The sequence below is a fragment of the Myripristis murdjan genome, chromosome 9, assembly GCF_902150065.1.
Source record: "Myripristis murdjan chromosome 9, fMyrMur1.1, whole genome shotgun sequence".
In the NCBI taxonomy this organism is placed as follows: Eukaryota; Metazoa; Chordata; class Actinopteri; order Holocentriformes; family Holocentridae; genus Myripristis; species Myripristis murdjan.
Genome location: NC_043988.1, coordinates 534,588 through 559,198, shown reverse-complemented (window position 1 = coordinate 559,198; position 24,611 = coordinate 534,588). Strand labels below are relative to the sequence as shown.

General features: G+C 42.8%; 1 protein-coding gene across 1 annotated transcript in view; it reads left to right on the top strand.

Annotated features, from left to right (window-relative positions):
* The window catches only part of rabl6b (RAB, member RAS oncogene family-like 6b), a 74,065-nt gene that overhangs the window by 12,613 nt on the left and 36,841 nt on the right, over window positions 1–24,611 (top strand). Inside the window, exon 9 of the mRNA XM_030059678.1 lies at window positions 21,147–21,287. Coding sequence (XP_029915538.1) covers window positions 21,147–21,287 — 141 coding nt within the window. The remainder of the gene's footprint in view (window positions 1–21,146; window positions 21,288–24,611) is intronic.

The following is a 24,611-nucleotide window of genomic DNA, read 5'->3' as shown; positions in this document are numbered from 1 at the left end:
TGCATACACATGGGTTACACTGAAAGCACTTCAGTTTTATAAGGAAATTAATCGACATTGAGAAAAACCTTCAAAGTTATATTAAAAAAAAAAAAAAAAAAAGATTTTCAACCACAGTCTTGTAAAGAATAGAGGGTCCAGACTCACACAAGCATAAATATAAGAATACCAATGTACTTACCATGGTCAGTAAACACAAAATAGACACCATATAGTCCTTTGTAGCTCATTTGGTTCAAAATCTGTAGCGAAAACCTTTTTTTTGGACAGCAGCCATATTGGATTTTGGGTATTTGGGGTCCTGATATACCCAGGCATAAATGTTAGTATTCCTATGGGTTTCCCATGCTCAAAAAAGTTAAAATAGACACCAAGATTGTATTTGTATCTCATCTGGTTCAAAAGTTATAGCCGAATCCCTTTTCAGGCGGCGGCCATCTTGGATTTGGCCACCATCTTGGCCTCAGGGGTCTCTGGCTTGGGTGCCCTGGCAAATGTAAGTATTCCTATGGGTTTCCCATGCTCAAAAAAGTCAAAATAGACACCAAGATTGTATTTGTATTTCGTCTGGTTCAAAAGTTATAGCCGAATCCCTTTTCAGGTGGCGGCCATATTGGATTTGGCCGTCATCTTGGCCTCAGGGGTTTCTGGCTCGGGCGCCCTGGCAAATGTTAGTATTCCTATGGGATTCCCATGCTCAAAAAAGTTAAAATAGACACCAAGATTGTATTTGTATTTCGTCTGGTTCAAAAGTTATAGCCGAATCCCTTTTCAGGCGGCGGCCATATTGGATTTGGCCGCCATCTTGGCCTCAGTGGTCTGTGGCTCGGGTGCCCTGGCTAAATCATTTCAGTATGCCTTCAGCTACATCTGTGCCAAATTTGGCGCTTGTAGATGAATTTGCGCGAACTTTGCCATAAGGCCCCCAACTACATGGAGTTTGGTGTGAAGAGGCTGACACTTGGCACTAATTAGGCCCCTGGAGTCTTAAGTAAAAGTCTGACGGCTTTGAAAACTATGCTGATGGAAAGAGGACAAAAATGCCTACAAAAATATGTAGTTTTGATGTGGATTTTGTGGTTTGTGGGAGCTGTGAAGAGTTTTTAAACATTTTTGACTCTGGTATGCTCTGCTCTGCACTCTGCCTGGACATGTGACTCACTCTAGCTGCCTCAGGAATGCGCAATACACACCCATTGTAAGAGCTCAGAGGGAGCAGAAAACACTCTCAAACTAAAACTGCCATAACTCAAAAACGGTAGAAGATAGCAAAATCATGTAAATGGGACATTTATAGATCCGAGTCTCGTGACTCATTTAAGCTTTGAATCAAGTCTGTAACTCAAACGGTGACCGTGCTGTGACACCTCAAACGGGTGGGTTTTCTGGATTTCTCCATTGGATTGAATGAGGATTTCTCTGTCTGCCTGCATTTTGGTGTGATCATGCAGCAGCTGCCAGTACCCGTGTCGGTCACACACTAGGACTTCCGGGGCCTTTCAAAATAAAAGCCCAAAACTCTTTCAAAATAAAAGCACCGAAACATACCCTTAAAACTGGCACAAATGGACGAATTGTCTACACTTCGACACGTCAGTGGTATGACTTGTACTGTAAAATTGTCTTTTTAAAATTGATGGTTTATATGAGCCCAGTTCAGACCTGGAATTATACTTATTCTCAAATGTGTATCCATCAAAATCCATCAGTTCCATCAGAAATGTTTCTTTGTTTTCTTACTTTAATTCCTCTTCCTCCTCACTTTTAGATTTATATCAATACCATCCCAATATCCCCCACCCATCCTACTCCCTATATTTGCTCAAATAATGAGGCAGTTATGTCCAGCCACTCCATTTTTTTGATTCCCTCACAAAGATTAAGAGTATGCTCAGCAGGGAATCTGTTGGGTTTCTTTTTTCTTCTGTAATTTTTTATTGTGTGGTCTTTAACTGCTCTACCTGTAAAGCTTCATGAGATAATTTCTGTTGTGATTTGACTTTATATGAATATTGATTGATTGATTGATTGATTGAGATTCCTGCATCTCACCAAAAACAGGGCATCTCTACACCTGCCTTGTTTAGTGTGATTAGATCAAACTCTGGTGCCTTTATCTCTGTGGTGTAGTTTGTTAGGCAGGTGTGAAATCACCTATCACAATTGGGTGATGACTAGGGCTGGGCGATATACTGAAAATTTACCGATACCGAAATTTATGACAATAACCGACATCACTTTGCTCATGTCGGTATGTTCGGTATTTAAAAAAACAAAAACAAAATAAAAGTCGTTTTTGTCTTTTTTGGCTGTGTAGGTAGGCATGTTCATGTCCCTTTAAGACGCTGTACTATGTGTACAGCGTGTGTAGTCACGTGACTACACCCCCTCCAGTCTGCAACAAGAAGGGAAAGAGACGCTGAGGAAACGGAGGACGGTTCAAATGTAGAAGCGGCTGCGGCTGCAGCTGCAGCTGAGGCAGTCGAATTAGATTCAGTCGAGCAGGACTTGCTTGTCATATTTTGTACTTTTAAACTTGGTTTGATTGTCAGTTGTTCAATAAATTTAATTAAAAGTATAATATGTATTTTCTTGAGTTATTCTCAGACAGCACAGAGTTAGAGTCGCACTTCTCAGGCATGCAAACTTGTCGGCTGCAATCGTTGTTTTTTTAGTCAATCGGGTCATTCATGTGAATCGCATAGTTTGGAAGAGATGCCTGGCTTCCGAGTCCGATTGAAAGTTTTAACGTTAGTTTGAAGGAACCGCCTTACGTTAAATTAGACCTTGAATAACGTTATGCTTCGAGCTAAATGGCTAACGTTAGTTAGCAAGACAAGTGGGCCATATGATGCTGGAATTTCCATCAGCAAGATAGTGAACTAATTAGCCAGCTAACTTTAGCTAGTGCTAATGTTAATTCCAGCATGGTCTGCTTGTCTTGCTAACTAACGTTAGCCATTTAGCTCTAAGCATATGCTTGCTATGTAAGGGCCTAGTCTTCCAGCTAACTAGCAACTCCCGTTATAGGAGAGGGGTTCCCGGACCCCCGTGACACTGTCACCTTTTTTACTCAGAGGAGTTTGCATGTCTGACTTCTGTAAATACAGCACTTATAGCAAGTAGGAGGCATACTGTCAATAAAACTGGCTGTGGAGCAAGAAATTATGCTGCCATTGCCCCATCCAGTGGCGAACGAAAAAAAACTTTCCTTCCATTGCAATAAATATGTCCAGGGAGCCATACAGTCAATATCACTGTCATTAAAAAAAAAAAAAAACTCAATTCGTTTACACATCGCAGTAAAAACAAACCTATAAAAATTGGGACAATGTAAATATAAGACAAATGTAAAGAAAAAACATAAAAGCATGGGTCAAAAGAACTCAGTTAAAAGCCAACCTATAAAAATGAGATTTTAAAAGAGCTTTAAAAGAGGACACTAAGGTAGCCTGTCTAATTCCTGATGGCAGTGCATTCCACAATTGCGGAGCCCTTACCACAAATGCCCTGTTACCCTCTGTCACAAGCCTTGTTCTGGGGGCCATGAGTAACAGCTGGTCAGCAGATCTGAGAGTTCGAATAAGAGTGTTAGGGGTAAGGAGATCAGTGATGTAAGATGGGGCAAGGCCATTCAGTGATTTAAAAACAAGCAATAAAATTTTAAAATCAGTTCTGAACACCACAGGTAACCAGTGCAATGATGCCAGAATAGGAGAGATGTGCTCATATTTCCGGGACAAGTTGAAGACGGTTGATGGATTTCTGTGGCAGTCCGGAAAATAATGTGTTACAGTAATCAAGATGGCTGGAAACAAAAGCATGAATTAGAGTTTGAGCATCACTTAGTGAGAGAAAGTATCTAATTTTGGCTATGTTCCTAATTTGACTGATGGCGGTCTTAGTGATATTGCTAAAATGTCTAGAAAAACTCAAATCTGAGTCAAAGACCACTCCTAGATTCCTGGCGTCATGTGTGCACTGTATACCCAACGAAACTAAGGTCTGGGTTACAGACTCCCTGTGTCTTTTGGGTCCAAACACCATTACTTCTGTCTTATCATTATTATTATTTTTTTGGTCCTTTTTTTTTTTCCAAGATAAAGAAACATGATACATACATACAGCATAGAACAAAAGGTTGGTCACTTATGTAATTTCATAGACAAAACACTGATGGAAATACATGTCAATTACAAGGGTAGGTCAGCAATCTGACATATACACAACCCACTTTTCCCAAAATTTCAAGAATTTGTCAGTCTGTTGATTCAGCAAAAAGGTTATACGCTCCATCGTTTGGATTTCCGTCACAATGCCCACCCCACCGACCACACAATCCCAGATGTATTATAGGAATAAACTACTACTATTGAACATTATGGTCATCATCAACATCATAATTATTATAATCATTATTAGGGCCCGAGCACTGTCCCAGTGCGAAGCCCTATTTTATTTGCTTCATTAGGGTCCTCGCCTCTCTGGGAGAGGACCCTATTGTTTTTGCTTTGTTTCTTTTTAGGGTCCTCGCCTCTCTGGGAGAGGACCCTATTGTTTTTGCTTCGTTTCTTTTTAGGGCCCGAGCACTGTCCCAGTGCGAAGCCCTATTGTATTTGTAAGGTTTCTTTTTTTTTTTTTTTTTCTTATTATTATTACACCACTTTGACGCTTAATTTGACCCCCTAAACATGCTCAAAAACTCACCAAATTCGGCACGCACACCAGGTCTGGCGAAAAATTCGATAAAATCAAAAATCGGAACCCCCCGGAGCAAAAATGGGCTCGGTAGCGCCACCTAGGGACGCAAAGGCAGCCCCTGCGGCCCACAGGAATGTGATAGAAAGACCAAACCAGCGCCGAAACGTAGATCTCATCAAGCCCGACATTTTTCGTGCCGTGCCCCCCACCTAAAACCAACAGGAAGTCCACAATTTGCGTTTGAACGTCACGTTTTCGCCCAAATTTGCGCTTTGCAGAAAATCTATAAACTCCCAGGGCGTTAATTTTAGTGACTTGAAAACTTAAATACATGACAGAGGACATAGTGCTTAACAAAAGTTCAGAAGGAATTTACATTCCATCGAACCGTTTGGATTTCAGAAGCCCTCAAAGTCAGAGTGTCCACAACCAGCGCCTCCACTTTTTCCCATGGACCCTGGTGTGCCTGCTGTGAATTAACATGCACTTGCCGTGAGCATAGGCACTAATTAGGCCCCAGCAGTCCAAAGTAAAAGTCTGACAGCTTCAAAACCTATGCCGATGGAAAGAGGACTAATTCTCCTACAAAAATAGGAGGTCTTGCTGTGGATTGGAAAAAGTTTATGGCTGCGGTGAAGAGTTGTTTAACAGGTTTGGAATCTGTTTTTTTTTCTCTGCTCTGCCTGCTCTGCCCTCCCCCACAGAAGCAGATAGACCTCTCAAACTCAAACGCAAGCTTAGGGTGACATCTGCTGGTGGAGCACCGCTAGTGGCTGGGCCAGAACTTTGTGTGTTTGTGTGAGTGAGTGAATGAGTGTGTGGGTGTGTGTGTGTGTGTGTGTATGCGTGTGCATGCACGTGTGTGTGTGTGTGTGTGTGTGTGTGTGCATGTGTGTGTGTGTGTGTGAGAGGGCATGCGTGTGTGTGTGTCTGTGTGCGTATGTGCGTGCATGTGCATATGTTTGTATGTGTGTGTGTGTGTGTGCCTGAGCGTGCATGTGTGCGTGTGTCTGTGTGTGTGTGTGTGTGTGTGTGTGTGTGTGTGTGTGTGTGTGTGTGCTTATTGCCACAGCCACTGGGCACAAGTGGGCACGACGTGGCATGGGTGCGAGGGCCCGTCCAACGCTGCTTGCAGCTTTAATTTCTTCTCCTTCTTATTATTACGTCTCTTTGAGGCTTAATTTGACCCCCTAAACATGCTCAAAAACTCACCAAATTCGGCACGTACACCAGGTCTGGCGAAAAATTCGATAAAATCGAAAATCGGAACCCCCTGGTGCAAAAATGGGCTCGGTAGCGCCACCTAGGGATACAAAGGCAGCCGCTGCGGCCTACAGGAATGTCATAGAAAGACCAAACCAGCGCCGAAACGTAGATCTCATCAAGCCCGACATTTTTCGTGCTCGTGCCCCCCACCTAAAACCAACAGGAAGTCCGCAATTTGCATTTGAAAGTCACGTTTTCGCCCAAATTTGAGCTTTGCATAAACTCTATAAACTCTCAGGGCGTTAATTTTATCGGCTTGAAATCTGAATAGATGACAGAGGACACAGTGCTGAACAAAAGTTCTTCAAGGTTAAGTAACATTTTGAACGGTTTAGATTTCAGAAGGCCGCAAAGTCAGAGTGTCCACAACCAGCGCCTCCACTTTTTCCCATGGACCCTGGTGGGCCTGCTGTGAATTAACATGCACTTGCCGTGAGCATAGGCACTAATTAGGCCCCAGCAGTCCAAAGTAAAAGTCTGACAGCTTCCAAACCTATGCCGATGGAAAGAGGACTAATTCTCCTACAAAAATAGGAGGACTTGCTGTGGATTGGAAAAAGTTTGTGGCCGCGGTGAAGACTAGTTTAACAGGTTTGGAGTCTGTTTTTTTTTCCTCTGCTCTGCCTGCTCTGCCCTTCCCCCCCAGAAGCAGAAACAACTCTCAAACTCAAACGCAAGCTTAGGGCGACATCTGCTGGAGGAGCGCCGCTAGTGGCTGGTCCAGAACTTTGTGTGTTTGTGTGTGTGACTGATTGAGTGTGTGTGTGTGTGTGTGTGTGTGTGTGTGTGTGTGTGCTTAATGCCACAGCCACCGGGCACAAGTGGGCACGAGGTGGCACGGGTGCGAGGGCACGGGTGCGAGGGCCCGTCCAACGCTGCTTGCAGCTTTAATTAGGGCCCGAGCACTGTCCCAGTGCGAAGCCCTATTGTTTTGTACCGTTTCTTTCTCCTTCTTCTTTTTCCTATTATTACGTCTCTTTGACGCTTAATTTGACCCCCTCAACATGCTCAAAAACTCACCAAATTCGGCACGCACACCAGGTCTGGCGAAAAATTCGATAAAATCAAAAATCGGAACCCCCCGGAGCAAAAATGGGCTCGGTAGCGCCACCTAGGGACGCAAAGGCAGCCCCTGCGGCCCACAGGAATGTGATAGAAAGACCAAACCAGCGCCAAAACGTAGATCTCATCAAGCCCGACATTTTTCGTGCCGTGCCCCCCACCTAAAACCAACAGGAAGTCCACAATTTGCATTTGAATGTCATGTTTTCGCCCAAATTTGAGCTTTGCATAAACTCTATAAACTCCCAGGGCGTTAATTTTATTGGCTTGAACAGCAAATATATGACAGAGGACATAGTGCTTAACAAAAGTTCAGAAGGAATTAGTAAAATTTTGAACCGTTTAGATTTCAGAAGGCCGCAAAGTCAGAGTGTCCACAACCAGCGCCTCCACTTTTTCCCATGGACCCTGGTGGGAATAGCGCAGAATGCTAGGGGCTAATTAGGCCCCCGGTGACTAAAGTAAAAGTCTGACAGCTTCCAAACCTATGCCGATGGAAAGAGGACCAAAATTCCTACAAAACTATATATCATGGTGTGGACTGGAAAAAGTGTGTGGCCACTGTGAAGAGTTGTTTAACAGATGGGACTCTGGTCTGCTCTGCACTCTGCCTGCCCTACTGACACACACTGGCTGCTGGCACATCCCCCAATGCACATACCCCTTAAAAGGAGTGACAGGTCATGTCAAGCACACACCAGGACATGCTAAGGGCGCCATCTGCTGGAGGAGCACCGCTAGCAACATGGCCAGAACTGTGTGTGTGTGCGTGTGTGTGTGCCTGAGCGGGCATGTGTGTGTGTGTGTGTCTGTGTGTGTATGTGCGTGCATGTGCGTATGTTTGTGTGTGTGTGTGTGTGTGTGTGTGTGTGTGTGTGTGTGTGTGTGTGTGCGTATGTGTGTGTGTGTATGTGTGTGTGTGTGTGTGTGTGTGTGTGTGTGTGTGTGTGTGTGTGTGTGTGCTTATTGCCACAGCCACTGGGCAAAAGTGGGCACGGGTGCGAGGGCCCGTCCAACGCTGCTTGCAGCTTTAATTATTATTATTATTGTTGTTGTTGTTGTTTTTGTACAAGATTTTGTATAATATTAAGCGCATGAAAAGAGAAACAGCTTCCCGTTCGCAATGTTATTATTATGTACAACTGTACAAATGCAATCCTAAGAAAACACTTCAGGATCAATTAGACAATTTCAAAATGTATATATTCAAATTTAGTTCCCTTTGTCAACAAATGTATCAGTTACACTCATTTATATCAGTATTTCTCTGTAAAGTCTTCTCAGAAGTCATGACTGTTACGAATTAAGTAAATTCAATTCAAATAGCCTTAAATTGATCTTCTTTATTGATGCATAGATTGATAGGCTATAAACTTAAGCTAATATATGACCACCAACTGGTCAATTTACCACTCCTTTTTCACAGAGGTGAATGCATATGCAGACAAATGCATTATCAAGACATTCAAGAAATGGTAAGAAGGCTGCTGGAAAATGTCATCTCCAGGCCACATTTTAGACAGAGACTTACAGTAGTCTCTCTTCTATCTCATTATCAGTAGCAGCTAAGATGTTTATGCGGTGCCACCAAGTTTTACATTTAATTCAACAACATACCCACCTTCAAGTGAAGCATGAGCTTCCTCTTGTTTTGATTTTTTTTTTCCTCTTAGTTGCTCCAGATTCAAAATGCCTCTTATACCCCTTTTCCACCAAACCGGTTCCAGGGCTGGTTCGGTGCCGGTGCCTGACTTAGCACCAGTTTTTTGATTTTTCCACCGCCCAAGCACCGGCCAAACTGGTTCCAAACCGGTTCCAAGCAAGCACCAACGGCGAGCAGGGGCCAAACTGGAGCCAGAGAAAGAGCCGATGACGCGACCCACCGCGTCATTGGTGGGCGGACTTACAGACTCAAACGGGAGCAGCGAATGCTATAAACGTATAGCTAAACATAGTCACCGTTCATTCCGACCACGAATACGACGGGTAGCCGGCAATAATTGCGTTTTTCGCCTCTGGACCGCAATGTAGTCTTGTAAACACACAAGCAGTATTTGCATCGCTACGGTGGTTCGTCCATGTTTGTTATTGTGATTCCGAGCAAGCGTCTCGCAGACCCACGTGATCACGTTTTACGATGACGTAATGACGTGGCTCCGACTTGGCCCCGCTTGGCTCTTGGCCGGTGGAAAAGCAAACTGGTTCTTTGTTGGCACCAGTTAAGCACTGGCTCTAGCACCAGCTCCGAACTAGCACCAGGTGTTTTTTGGTGGAAAAGGGGCATTAGAAGCCATCTCTCTCCTCACCTGCAGCAGTGTCGGTGCATCTTACCACTGATTGGTCAGATGCAGATTGCTGTCAATCATCGCAGCGATGTGTGCGGTGTGGTGTCAGATTACAGGTCTCTTTTTTTCTCTCCTGGCTTGGGCAGACTTGGTGTTCTAGCCTCACAGGCATGGCGCACGCACCGCTGGCGATGCGCGCGCCATCACCATTGATCGTGAGGCCCAATGCAGCTGCATGTTCTGCGTGTAGGGAGGGGTGGCCCTGCTAATAATATCTTCAGTAAATATGTCTTGTGTCAACAAATGAGGTGCAATATTGAAGTTTCCTGTTGTCCTTGTTTTGATACATGTCAATAAATATGTCAATTAAATTCACATCTGATTTCTCCCTGGAGAAAAAGACTGTTAAAGTATTCCCTGGTTTGTAAATACCTAAAAAAAAAAAATCCTTTTTTTTCTAGATCATAAGTATCTGACATTTTTTTTGAAAGCTATCCAATTCACCTTTTGAAGTAATCAAGCAGTAAGAAGTAATGCCTCTCCTGTACCACTGCTTAAACCTTCCGTCAACTCTTGCTGGCTTGAAGTCTGTCCACCTTGCTATATATTCTGGATTACAGCAGCATGCTAGAGATCTTAATTGTGAAGCTTTATAGTAATCTGTTAGACATGGTAATGATCTCCCTCCTTTCTCTTTAGATAATTGCAGTGTTTTGAACTTAATTCTTGGCCTTATGAATCTAGAGATCCACTTATCCCATTCATTAAATTGTTTTGGCGTTACTATGACTGGTAAGGACTGGAAAAGGTATATTACTCGGGGAAGTATATTAATTTTAATTGTCTCTATTCTATTATGCATGTGTAAGGGCAATTGAGACCACCTATCAATATCTGTCTTGACGTTTTTGCTTATGGGTCCATAATTACTCTCATATAATTTGGTAATATCTTTAGGTATTTTAATTCCCAGATACTTAATGTCTCCACTTGAAATTAAATCTATTTAGCATGTCTTTCTGAGGAGTACAGTTGAAACTTAAAATTTGCATTTTTTTGTACATTTAGTTTATATCCGGAGTAGGTCCCAAATTCTTTTAGTGAAGACATCAGTCTAGGGATGCTAATTTCTAGGGATGCACTGATCCGCTTTTTTCGCTTCCGATACCGATACCGATATCTGAGGTTTAGTATCGGCCGATACCGATCCGATACCGATACAGAAAAACAACACTGAATTACCTAACAAACGGTATGTCTCAATGTGTAGAAAAGACTGGGATCATTCTTTTGTGCAAGGCATCATCAGACTGACTTAAACATTTTTTTCTCTTTTTTTTTTAAACAAATAAACAGATATAAAAGTACTGAATTACTTATTTATTTAATAACTATGCACCAGTACAGCAATCTTAAATAAACCAATAGCTTCACAAGCTTGGTCAAACATGTAAAAAATATAGCTTCACTAGCTTGGTTGGTAGACATTCGAAATAAACAGCAATCAGCTCTTTACAATGGATTGGTGCAAATAGGAATTAAACATCCATTACAAAAGCAGCTGAACAAAACAATAGCTTAACTAAGCTTGGTAAAAATAAATAAATAAATAAATAAATAATAATAATAATAATCAGAGGTAGTCCCAACTTGTCATGTTTTTTCACACACATAGCCTACCACTCAGTGTCAGTGACCTGCTCCAGCAGATTTCTCAAGCTTCTCAACCGCATGCTCAAACATCACTAGCAGGTTCTTGCTTAGGAAAGCAAGCATTTCTGCTCTCTCGGCTGTGAGTCTGTGGTTAATTAGCAGCCGGAATCCCTCGTCCCCAACAACCAACAGCGGTTATCCATCCATAACAATGAAGTTCAGTATCCTCTCAGTGATTTTTGTTGCCTGCACACTATTAGGTGGAAAATTTTCTCCTCTTTCCTTCATCTCCTTCCAAGTTACAATGGATTGGTGCATTGTTAGAGTCATTAGATTTTCCCTCCCCTATGGAGGGAAAATCTAATGACTCTAACAATGTACTTATTTCCTGTGGGTTTGATGTATTTGGTTCCTTAGACAGCTCTCTGTAATAGTCTTGAAAGATATGTTGGATATCCTCTAGTTTATGGTGAACTTTTTTAGTTTTAGAGTCTCTAATTTCATGTATAGTACTTTCTGCCTGTTGCTTCCTTAACCTCGTGATAGAAGCTTCAGGGCTCTTGATCCATTCTCAAAATATCTCTGCTTAACAAATTTGGCTTTTTTCTCTAGTTCTTCCTCACATAATTTGTTAATTTCCTTTTTTGTCCTGCTTATCTGGTTTAATATGTGGGGTTCCTTCTTTTCGACATGTTCCTTTTCCAAAGGTTGCAGGTTTTCCTGCAAATCAGACAGCTTTTTATGTCTTTCTTTTTTCCTGTGTGATGCGAAGGCTGTGAGTTTCCCTCTGTTTACTGATTACAGCATTCCACAAAACACCCACAAAACACTTGTTAGGGAAAGCGGATAGCGGGTCCTCAGAACCATCTGCTATCCCATTTGGGCTTTTACAAGAGCGCGCCCAGGCGGCTTCAATGCGCGTCCACTTGGACACATGTGGACATGCACATGCAACTCCACCTCCCCAATTAACTCGCCTATAAAAAGCCACCTTGCTTTAGCCTCAGTTGAACCCCTGAGAAAATGGCAGAGATAGTACTAAATCGCGACCTTCCTCTCTCCATCACAGGTTTCGGTTTGCGGGTTTGGGATAGCGCAGCCTGCTCTTAAAGGCAATGGCACCTGGCATACTGATTGGTTTAACTGGCGTAACGCCCAGTTAGGAACTTTTGCAGGAGAACGCCTCTTACGCAATGCTAAATCCCCAAATAACGGGTTTAGGGACTCTGATACAAGATAGGGCTCTATGTGTCACTTCCTCATTATTGTTGTTATCCATATAATCTTTGAATTCGTTCTGCACATATTTTTTACATAAATTATCATTTAGGATACTTGTATTAAGTCGCCAGACTGTTTTTCCTTTCATTATCTAGGTGCAGGGTTAAATAAACAGCTGAGTGGTGAGAAATAAGATAATAGATACAAGGATACAAGGATACAAGGAAGTTTATTTGTCATTATACAACAGGTTGTATAGTGAAATTAAAATGTGGTTCCCTCTTGATTGATTAATTGATTGATTGTGTAGAAAATAGAATTATTAAGCCTGGAGGAGTTCAGATGGTGCATTTAGTAGTCTCACAGCCTGAGGGAAGAAGCTGCTCTGTAGTCTGGTGGTACGGCAGCGAATACTTCTGTATCTTTTGCCTGACGGCAGCAGGGTGAACAGGCTGTGGCTGGGGTGGGTGTTGTCTTTTAGGATCCTTTTGGCTCTGCGCAGGCACCTCACCTCCCCAGTATCACTGAGGCTTGGTAGATGGTTTCCAATGATGTTTTAATCACTTGTTGCAGAGTCTTCCTGTCCTGGGCCGTGCACATCCCATGCCAGTTTGTGATGTTTCCAGTCAGGATGCTTTCAATCGCTCCTTTGTAGAAGTTGACAAGAACTTGGCGTGGGAATTTTGCTTTCTTAAGTTTCCTTAAGAAATACAGCCGTTTCTGAGCTTTTTTAACCAGGGCAGTGATATGTGAAGTCCATGTCAGGTTCTCTGTTATGTTGATTCCCAGGAACTTAAAACTGCTCACTTGCTCCACCTCAGCTCCATTGATGTAGACAGGGTTGTGTGTCTTTGTCTCCTTTTTTCTAAAATCAACTATCAGCACTTTGGTTTTGCTGACATTGAGCAGTAGATTAGAGATAAGATAAGATAAGATCCTTTATTAGTCCCATGGTGGGGAAATTTCACGCATTACAGCAGCAAAGTGGATAGCAAGATATGAAGCATAATTTTCATTATAAACAGTATAAACAGATAATAAATAGCAAAAAGCAATATAAACATTATAAAAAAGGAATATAGAAAAACAAAATAGAAATATGAACAATTTAAACAACAGAAGAAAAAACCTAAACCTGGGGAACAACCCGCTCCGACGGAGGTTCAGGGTTAGTGTGAAACCATGAGACCAAGTGACAGAACCCGACGCCTGGTACTGGGATTCAGGAACTGTCAGACTTGATCCAGCCTTATGGAATCACCCCTTCCCCTCCAGTCTGTACGTGTTATCTACCAGTAGTGCAGTGTGTGTGTGTGTGTGTGTGTGTGTGTGTATGGGTGGGTGGGGCAGCGGGGGGTGTGGTGAGGGGGGGGTTAAGGTGCTGAGAAGAGGAGAATGTGCATTATAGTGCAGTCAGTGCAGTCTTGTGGAGTGTGTGGTCTACTGGGAGCACTGCTTGTTGTAGAGTCTGATGGCTGCAGGAAGGAAGGACCTGCGATAACATTCCTTCACACACTTTGGGTGAAGCAGTCTGTCGCTGAAAGAGCTCTCCAGTGTAGTTAAAGTGTCCTGCAGGGGGTGGGAGTCGTTCTCAATCATGGATGACAGCTTAGCCATCATCCTCCTCTCACCTACCACTTCCACTGAGTCGAGGGGGCATCCCAGGACAGAGCTGGCCTTCCTGATCAGTTTGTTAAGTCTCTTCCTGTCAGCCGTCGAGATGCTGCTCCCCCAGCAGACCACTCCATAAAAGATGGCTGATGCCACCATGGTGTCATAAAAGGTCTTCAGGAGTGCCCCCTGCACTCCAAAAGACCTCAGTCTCCTGAGCAGATAGAGTCTGCTCTGGCCTTTCTTATAAAGTGCAGTTGTGTTGTGGGTCCAGTCCAGTTTATTGTTTAGGTGAACTCCCAGGTACTTATAAGATGTCACCATCTCAATATCCGTTCCCTTGATGTTCACCGGTGTCGGGGGGCAGAGTGCTCGTCTGCGGAAATCCACTACCAGTTCTTTGGTTTTCCCCGCATTGATCTGGAGGCAGTTCCACTGACACCAGTCCACAAAGCCCTGTGTTAGTTCTCTGTACTCTTTGTCATCCCCATCTGTGATGAGGCCGACGATTGCAGAGTCATCAGAGAACGTCTGCAGGTGACAGGTGGGTGTGTTGTATGAGAAGTCTGCAGTATAGAGGGTGAAGAGAAACGGAGCCAGGACCGTTCCCTGCGGGGCCCCTGTGCTGCAGACTACGGTGTTGGACACACAGTCCCTGGTCCTCACATATTGTGGACGGTTGGTGAGATAGACCAAAATCCAGTGTGTGAGGTGATGGTCCACCCCGGTGTGCTCCAGCTTGTCTCTCAGAAGTACAGGCTGTATGGTTTTCAAAGCACTGGAGAAGTCAAAAAACATGATTGTCACAGTACTCCCAGGTTTCTCCAGGTGAGAGAGAGCTCGGTGTTGGAGGAAGATCACAGCGTCATCCACCCCAATGCCAGGCTGGTAGGCAAACTTAAGTGGATCTAGTGATGGTCCCACCAGGGGGCGGAGATGAACAAGGACCAGCCGCTCCAGGGTCTTCATCAGGTGGGATGTTAGTGCCACCGGCCTGTAGCTGTTGAGATCCTTGGGGTGCGGAGTCTTGGGCACAGGTACACCGCAGGATGTTTTCCACAGCTGTGGCACTCTCCTCAGCTTCAGGCTCAGGTTGAACATGTGCTCAACAATCTCGCACAGCTGATCTGCGCAGGACTTGACTTGAATATGGCCTCATACTAACGGCTAACAGTTCAATGTCCCTGCAGCAGAGCTGTTCTTTAATAGTGATGTGCCCAGAGTTACACCATCTATCGTTCACAAACACTGCCAGCCCTCCTCCCATGATGATGGACGGAAGGACGGGTCTATATCTCCTCCTCCTGGCGCGGCGAGCAGCTCTGGCACGGCTCCCCCATCTCCTCTTCTTCAACTCACGGGGAACGTCGGGCCTCTCGTGGGGTAGCACCGTGGTGCTATGGAGCGTCAACAGCTGATCCCTACTGTAAACAATAGAGCCCCGTACGCGGTCCCCAGACACGGTCGTAAACATTGATAAAAACAAAAGAAAGACCAGAGCAAACATGGCGACTTTGGTCTCTATAGTGCACTGATCAGTTAAAGAAACCAATAAATAATTAAATAGAAATAAAAGGGGAGACTAAACTAGAAAAAGGGAAAAAAACGTTCAAGTGAATGGGAGCTGCTGTAACAAGCTGCCACTAGAGCGGCGCCATTTTTTTTTGCCTCATATCCCTGGTCCCTATCCTGCAATCTCTAATTCTGTGCCTGTCTGAATTGTGGGTAAAAAAAAAAAAAAAAAATCACATTGATTTGCTGAGTAAAATGTGAATAGTTTTTCTGTTGGATGGAGGTCCCTCCATGTATCAGCCATTCCCATCTCCATCAGCAATTTTTTAGTAATCTTGGCATTAGGAGTTAGTTTCTTAAATGTATTAGAGGAGTCAAGTTTGGGTTGCAGCTGGATATTCCCATCACCCCCACAAATTAACACCCCAGATGTGATTAAGTCAAAAATAGATAATAATAAATGCAAAAATATATACAATAAAGACTATATACAGTAATAAATATAAACATCTAACAATATGAAATATACAGATGGTACATATGAAATATGGTATATGACAGTGGTTCCCAAACCAGTCCTCAAGGCCCCCTTGTCCTGCAGGTTTTTGTTTCAGCTCTACTCATTCACACCTGATCAATTTAAGGGCTGCATGCTGATTAGCTGAAACAGATCTACCTGAAGAGGGCATGCATGAAGGTGCATGGACCATAATTGGGTCAGGTATGCAAGAGTAGAGCTGGAACAAAAACCTGCAGGACGGGGGGCTTGAGGACTGGTTTGGGAACCACTGGTATATGAAATATACAGATGGTTGCAATAGCTAAAACAATGAATGTATATTAAAACTACGATGTAAATAATATAAATAATAAATAAGCAGTTAAGGTGCCCTTGATAAGTTTCCCTGATAACTTGTTTTTGGTTTGGTGGTATGTACACTAGTCACTAGTGTGACTTCTTTTTGGTCAAGATATTCTTTAAGAACATGTTGACCCTCTTTGTCGTAGAATTCAGAAACCACTTGAAAATTGACTCTATTGGAGATGAGTATTGCTACACCTCTCTTTCTCTACTTCTTATAGAATGAGTAAAATACATTTTTAAACCCTAGTTTTTTCAGCTTTTCGTGTTCTGTGAGACTGAGATCTCCTGCCAAATTATTACATGCAGCGTCTCCCTGTTCATCTTAGCAAGAACCTTGCCCCTCTTGATCGGATTGTGTAAGCCATTTACAATGAGGGTAATCACCCTAAATTCTGACATTGCATTTGATCTCACAGATAAGATGTGTATTGATGACCAAACCTGAACTGCCATAGAACTTTAGAATAAACACCAAACGCAAAATAAAATAAACCAACAACTCAAAAAAGTCAGGTAGACCTCCATTTTGAAGTAATAAACCACTTCTTAAGGTGGGAGGAATAGTCTAGTTGTACACCAGTGCCTCCCTTCAGTGCAGCTTAAAGTCCCAACACTTCAAGTGTATGTGCACTTTTCTAGTCTAAGCCATGCAACCAACCCATATCTGTCGGTCAGCAATAATCTCTATTTGGGTTGAGGGTGATCCTTCATGGTCACAAGTTGAGCATTCAGCACAAAATAAAACTGAGAGCTGTCAAACATGCATACTTTGTGATAATAATAATCAGGCAAACATACTGAAAAAACAAAAACAATCCCAGTCTTAGATGCGAGAGTGAAGACAGATATAGTCTTCACTCCTTCACAATAAGAGCATGCTGCTCCATCTCTTCAAAAGTTCAAAAGCCAATAATACATGTCCTTCACTAAATGTTTTGCGATAGTTCTCTTGCTTACCAGGTTATTGGCTCTGTGAGGGATCTGTGGGCAGTTTGTTCCCTCCGATTCCTGTTGCATTGTGCCTATTTCGGTCGCTGAAAACCATGCAGCTCCTCCTTAATCCACTCCTGGCGGGTCTGGCAGCTTGTTGCCGTTTGTCGCATCCGGGACAATCTCCATAGACCCTACACCATAGACCCAGGCTCGGCAGGCTTCTCCAAGTCGATAGGGAAGCCTTTCTTCTTCAGATCCTCTGCTGCACTTCCATACGTTATCGGCTTGCTGTCGAAGAAGACTCGTAGCTTTGTAGGCGGCGGTGTTTGAAATTGTATTCCTTTTTGCCGGAAAATCCTCCTGATCTGTGCGTACACTTTCCTTTTAGCCAGCGTTTCTGCAGGGTAATCATGGTCTAAGTAGATCCTCCTGTCACGGTGGTAGATCTCTTTTTTCAGTTTCAGCTGTTTCATTTTAAACTCCTGGAAATATGCCACCACCGACCTGGATTGTGCTTCATTTGATGGCTTGGGACTGAGCACTCGGTGGCATCGCTGTATGTCAAGCTCAACATCAGTGAGGGGGCTCAACTCTTTTTTAATAAAGATAGCAATAAACTGCTGGATGTTATTTCCCTCAGCTTGCTCTGGGATGCCGTAAATGCGAAGGTTATAGACTCCCCTGGACTTGCAGTGACTGACTCAGGGCGTCTTTGAACTCCACGGTCCACCCCCCATGTCGGCAATGTGGGCCTCAGCCTCGTCCACACGGTTAGCCGTAGCCTTAACATCGGCTACCACTTCACTTAGCTTCTGTTGAATTTCTTTTCTTATGTCAGCTAATTCCTTCAAATCTGCACTGATGCTATCTTGGAAGTTGCCCAATTCGGACTGCATCTCACTGGCCATCATCTTTATGTCTGCAAGGATGACAGTGATGCTGCTTTCCATGTCTGTAGCTGCTAGCGTTAGCTCATAGACAACACCCACCCCAGCCACAGCCTGTTCACCCTGCTGCCATCAGGCAAAAGATACAGAAGTATCCGCTGCCCGTACCACCAGACCACAGAGCAGCTTCTTCCCTCAGGCTGTGAGACTACTTAATGCACCATCTGCACTCCTCCATGTTTAATAATTTTATTTTCTATACAATCAATCAATCAAGAAGGAACCACATTTTAATTTCATTATACAACCTGTTGTATAATGACCAATAAACTTCCTTGTATCCTTGTATCCTCATTAGCATTGTTTTGCTCGCCATCTTGCCCTTGGTGTTGCTCAGCGGCAGTCCATTCAGTCGCTGATTTCTCATTCTTTTAATTTCTCGCAGTGTTTTCCCTTCCCCCTTTCCCCATCTATCATTATTGAGGCAAATCTTTCAGGATACTTGAGTTTAAATTGGGGAATTAACCTCGACCGATCAGGGGGGTTAGTTTATGCAGCCACTCCACCAGAAGTCCTGTCTTATTATTTAACATTAAAGAAATTGCTAGACGTCCAGGTCCTTATGTCTGCCAGACAGGCTGAGAGTATGTTAACTGAGGTGAGGTCTGAAGGATTTATGGACAGGTAGATTTGAGAATCATCTGCATAAAAGTGGAAAGAGATGTTAAAATTGTGAATAACCTGACCCAAAGGTAACATGTACAGAGAAAACAGTAAAGTCCCCAGAATCGACCCTTGAGGAACGCCACAGGTAATGCTTGCATGCCTGGAGAGGACGTTGCCAGTGGATACAGAGAAGGTTCTATTGCTTAAGTATGACTTAAACCACTCTAGAGCAGTCCTAGTCACACCAACCCAATTTTCTAGACGAGCAGTTAGAATTTCATGATCAACAGTATCAAATGCAGCAGAGAGATCTAACAACACCAGGACAGTACAGCCAGCATCAGAGTTCATCCTAATATCATTAACGACCTTCAAAAGTGCAGTTTCAGTGCTGTGATGACTACGAAAGCCAGACTGAATTTTTTCAAAAGTGTGTGCTCATTTAGGAAAAATAAAAGCTGAGAATAAACCACTTTCTCAAATGGACTACAGGTGTAATTTCCTTCCAATTTCCTTCCACAAAGCAACCAGGTGGTCTTCCAGTCTTTGCCTTCAAATAATATCACAATATTTCAGGGTAATGTGTGGTAATAATATTCAAGATGAATAGAAGAAGGGAAAAAAAACCTAACTACATTGTTTCCCACAGAATGACAAAGTACGGCAGGTCGGCTGTCTGTTGAAAATATTTGAAAAAATACATCAGCCTACATCTAGCCTACTATTTCTTATTTCAATTCTAGTTCTCTCTCCACCTTAGTGTTTTTAATCTTTTTTAACCTGCTTACTCTGCTTTTCTCTCTGTACCATACATGAAGAAACTATGTGGTACTGAATGACCTTTGTCCAGTAGTCTGTGGGGGGTTTCAGGTGCCATGAAGGTAACTAATTTTGATACCCAATAATTTTGATATTCTACTAATAAGATGATTTAGACTGTGTATCTGGTAGGGCTGGGCGATATCTCGAGATTTCAATTTATATCGATATATTTCTAAACACGATATAACACGGGACAGTATCGTTTCTATCGATGTAGTTCATTTTGCGTTAAAATAGCAATACATTTCTTGGGTTGGGTTAGGGTTAGGTGTTAGTTCATTGTTATTTCTCCTCTCCCTCTTCCTGTGTCCATGTCTCACACACACAGCATTTCTGCCCCACCTCCCTCGCTCTGTGACCTGACAACCCCCACCCCTCCACTCATCTACACTCATCACTGCAGCGACAACGACGTTGAAATACGACAACATGCATTGTCCAACGTCATCACAAATCAATATAGTTCAAATACATTCATCATGTCTTCCTTTTAACTAAAAGATGTTTTTGTTTCTTTTAATCAGACATAGGTTAAGGGATGTTTATTTACCTTGACAGTTTCAGAGGTAACTTCCTCCTTCTTCAGAAAGCGTCCAACTTACAGCTGGAGCGGCATGTCAGCTGGCTGCTATGGCAGTCTGTGTGCGCGGCACATCTGTCAGATCTGGCACACCTGACCGGGTGGCCGCGCACACCTTGCGGTGCCGTGGCCGGCCCACCTGATCTAGCAGACAATGACACAGACAACATGGTTGATTATTGATTGCGCAACGCGGCGATTCGCCGGTTATCGCGCTGCACTCACAAAACAGTTTTGCAACAGCAGGAGGAAACGGGGAAGGGACGGTCGCATAATTTATGTCGTATCCACGTTCACGCGCTTCCTGTGTAACCGTGCATGTGCTTGTGCATGAACGCCTGTACCGTACTGGAGCACACCCCTTCAGACTACTTGCTGCGACCCAGACCACAAAGCTTCCCCAGCCTGCTGCACCGAAACAAACCCTGCTGTAAGCTTCATTAGCAGTGGAAGAGTCTGTTTACTGTTACTGTTAAAATTGGAACACAGTGTGTTTTTGAATTAATTACTGCAGAAAAGGGACATTATTTGTTTTATTTTATTCAAGGAGCATTTTATTTCATAAATACACAGTTTTTTTGTTCAATTTGTTTTATACATTTTGATATTGTGCAGAGTGACCTCTGTTAATAAAGGTGCCTGTGTGACATTTGGCACGTGGCTTAAACTTATAATTGACTGTTTTATTTTAAGGATTTACCTCTGGAAAATAAAGAAACTAACAGGGACGCTATGCTATAATGCTTTGGGGGAAACCCCAATTACGTCACAGAAAAAATATCAATATATATCGAGTATTGCCATTCTGGTTCGATTGTATGCATCAAAGCGTCATCTCAGGGCTAAGGCAAAATATCGAGATATATATTGTGTATTGTGATATGGCCTAAAAATATCGAGATACTAATAAAAGGCCATATCGCTCAGCCCTAGTATCTGGGCAAACAAAAGGGATGTTTGGCGGGGGGGGGGGGACTAAAAAAAACACTCAAATGTCATAGATGGAAACATTGCTGCACTTTACCCATGGAGAATTTATTCCACAAATTGACATTGTGTTGTGATTTTTTTTTAATTTGCAGGACATTCAACTACATCTTGAGGGAACTTCCCAAAGTACCCAATCATGTGCCGGTGTGTGTGCTGGGAAACCACAGGGATATGGGCGAGCATCGTGTTATCCTCCCTGATGATATCAGAGACTTGATAGCTGGACTCAACAGGTACACTAAAAAAACACTCAAATGTCATAGATGGAAACAAAAACATGCAGGGGTAAAACTTGCAAGTCATAAAACGTGAAAATCCTTGTTTCCAAAGCTTGGAACAGCAAGGGAAACCGACACAAAGGTGAAAAATTGATTGTGAAATATCATGAATAGTCATCACAAAGATGCATCAGCAGTCATTCATAGGAATGAATCATGTCAAGTTTAAATAAAGCCAAATCTTCTGTAGTGCAAGTTTGGGCAGAGATCACCACATCTATAAGCCACCATCTTCTAAATTACAATGATGCATTTTATTCTACATGGGATCATACCATAACAGGTAGAAATCTACTGATGCTATAGTTTTGTTGCTAGTTGCAAAAAGAAATCCTGATAGACTTTGTGAATCCAGTAACTGGAGAGGGAGAGAAGGGGACATTACAGTGGTGTTAACATCTTATTAGGAATCACATTTGTTGCTAGTAAAACATGGAGATAATCCAGCTGTAAACAATACTTTACAACAGCCCACTGTCTGAGATATATTGAGATTCCATATGGTTGGTTAATTAGTGGTGGTCAGTAGGTTAGTGGTGCTATCTATGTGTTTCACTGCTGTTTGGCACATTTTGTATATTGCCAAACTTTTGTAAAGTATTCTATCTTACTTAGAGGGAAAAAAACGTACACAATTTATGAATGTTTGGTGGTGCTGGACAAATTTCATCACTGCCAGTCAGCATATTTAATAAAAACAGTGTATGTTGAAGACAGGGAAGGGGAGGGGCGTTCTTTGGGCCTGTTCCCACCTGGTATTAACAACCATCCTGAGAAATCTGGATTCAAGCTGACGCATTCAGAGGTGGTCTGTGACCGCTTGTGTCCACATCGCATTAGAGCTGTAAACAGACATGGGTCTCAGGACAGATTGAAGGACCACCTACTAACCTGACGTCCTCTGTCTTGTGCAGCCCAGCACCCCAACACTGGCCAGACCATCACTTTTCCAATAGAGAAAATATCTAACCTTACTCTTCCGCACTGTCAGCTGAAGGATCAAATGCAAACAGAAGTGCAGGTCGGCTATAAAGCAGTTATTTAATAAATAAATCTCCCCTTAATAAGACATGCTTTCACCTAAAAGCATGGTGCAAGAAATTTGGGGTCTCTAAAATATGTATTGACAACAGGCAGGGTTTTTTTCTTCCATATAAAATTTGGAGCCACATTGGAAGGCACAATTTGGAAACACATTCTTTCTAACCCTAGACTCAATAGTTACTATGGGAATACTACAGAAATATTATAGTGGCCATGCATATGTGGTGTTGCAGTAATACAGGAATACCACATAAATATTACAGGTTAGTTTATCCACCTAACCAAGAACCCTCTTACACCCGCTAGATTAATTAAATAATCTGAGCCTGAATGTGATCAGGCCAAGCCTGTAACAGATGTGAAATGTGATTTCAGTGACTGAGAGCGCATTTAAAATAAGGCTGGAGTGCACAAGGATTTCTCCTTTTGTTAAATACCTGCTGCCTGTTAAATGCCATTTTACTTTTATTTATTGTGTGGAAGAAGGACTAGCAAAGTGGGAATTTTTTTTTACGGTCTCCCTCTCTCTCCCTCCCTCTCTCTGAAGTATTTATTTGCATAGAGAACACTAAAGTGAGATCCAAACACAAGTGGGTAGGTGAGATGCATTTGGAGTCGCATGTTAATGCCAGGTGTGTATGGACGGACTGACAGCTGGCCACTTATATTCAGATTTCTCAGAACAGTTGTTAATACCAGGTGGAAACAGCCTCTTTGAGTGAGGCGAGTGGGGTCATATGACCTGATGTGACCCTCAGACTCTCAGAGAGAAAAAGAAAGGTATAGGGAAAGAGAAAGCAGGAGCCACAACACATGTATTTTGAAAGTAACAACAACAGCAGTTGACTGATGCCAAAAATAAAACATTTGTATCATAACAAGATGTGCCTACACAAAAAGTGACAGAGTTTTCCACGATTCTCTTATAGCCTTTTACCATTGCAGGCTATTGGAACTAATGTAGCAGCATCTTAAACATTAAGCCCAATGCACCGATATGAACTGGTGAATCCTTGCACCCCTTAAAAACTTGATGAATGTATACATCATTTTTATTAATAACTGTGCCTTATTAGTAACAATATGAGACCGTGGTGTGTGCAGCTCTCACCCTAACATAAATAAATTTAGTGTAATAAATATAGTGTTACATAGAACACTGGCAGCTTCTACTGGCTCCCTGGCATCATGGCTAACTGGTTGGTTTTGATGGGAAATCTGTTGGATCGCTTTATCAGAAATAGAATCAGAATCAGCTTTATTCGTCAAATATGTATGCACATACAGTACAGGCCAAAAGTTTGGACACACCTTCTCATTCAATGCGTTTTCTTTATTTTCATGACTATTTACATTGTAGATTCTCACTGAAGGAATCAAAACTATGAATGAACACGTGGAGTTATGTACTTAACAAAAAAAAGGTGAAATAACTGAAAACATGTTTTATATTCTAGTTTCTTCAAAATAGCCACCCTTTGCTCTGATTACTGCTTTGCACACTCTTGGCATTCACTCCATGAGCTTCAAGAGGTAGTCACCTGAAATGGTTTTCACTTCACAGGTGTGCCTTATCAGGGTTAATTAGTGGAATTTCTTGCTTTATCAATGGGGTTGGGACCATCAGTTGTGTTGTGCAGAAGTCAGGTTACTACACAGCCGACAGCCCTATTGGACAACTGTTAAAATTCATATTATGGCAAGAACCAATCAGCTAACTAAAGAAAAACGAGTGGCCGTCATTACTTTAAGAAATGAAGGTCAGTCAGTCCGGAAAATTGCAAAAACTTTAAATGTGTCCCCAAGTGGAGTCGCAAAAATCATCAAGCACTACAACGAAACTGGCACACATGAGGACCGACCCAGGAAGGAAGACCAAGAGTCACCTCTGCTTCTGAGGACAAGTTCATCCGAGTCACCAGCCTCAGAAATCACAAGTTAACAGCAGCTCAGATCAGAGACCAGATAAATGCCACACAGAGTTCTAGCAGCAGACCCATCTCTAGAACAACTGTTAAGAGGAGACTGCGCCAATCAGGCCTTCATGGTCAAATAGCTGCTAGGAAACCACTGCTAAGGAGAGGCAACAAGCAGAAGAGATTTGTTTGGGCCAAGAAACACAAGGAATGGACATTAGACCAGTGGAGATCTGTGCTTTGGTCTGATGAGTCCAAATTTGACATCTTTGGTTCCAACTGCCGTGTCTTTGTGAGACGCAGAAAAGGTGAACGGATG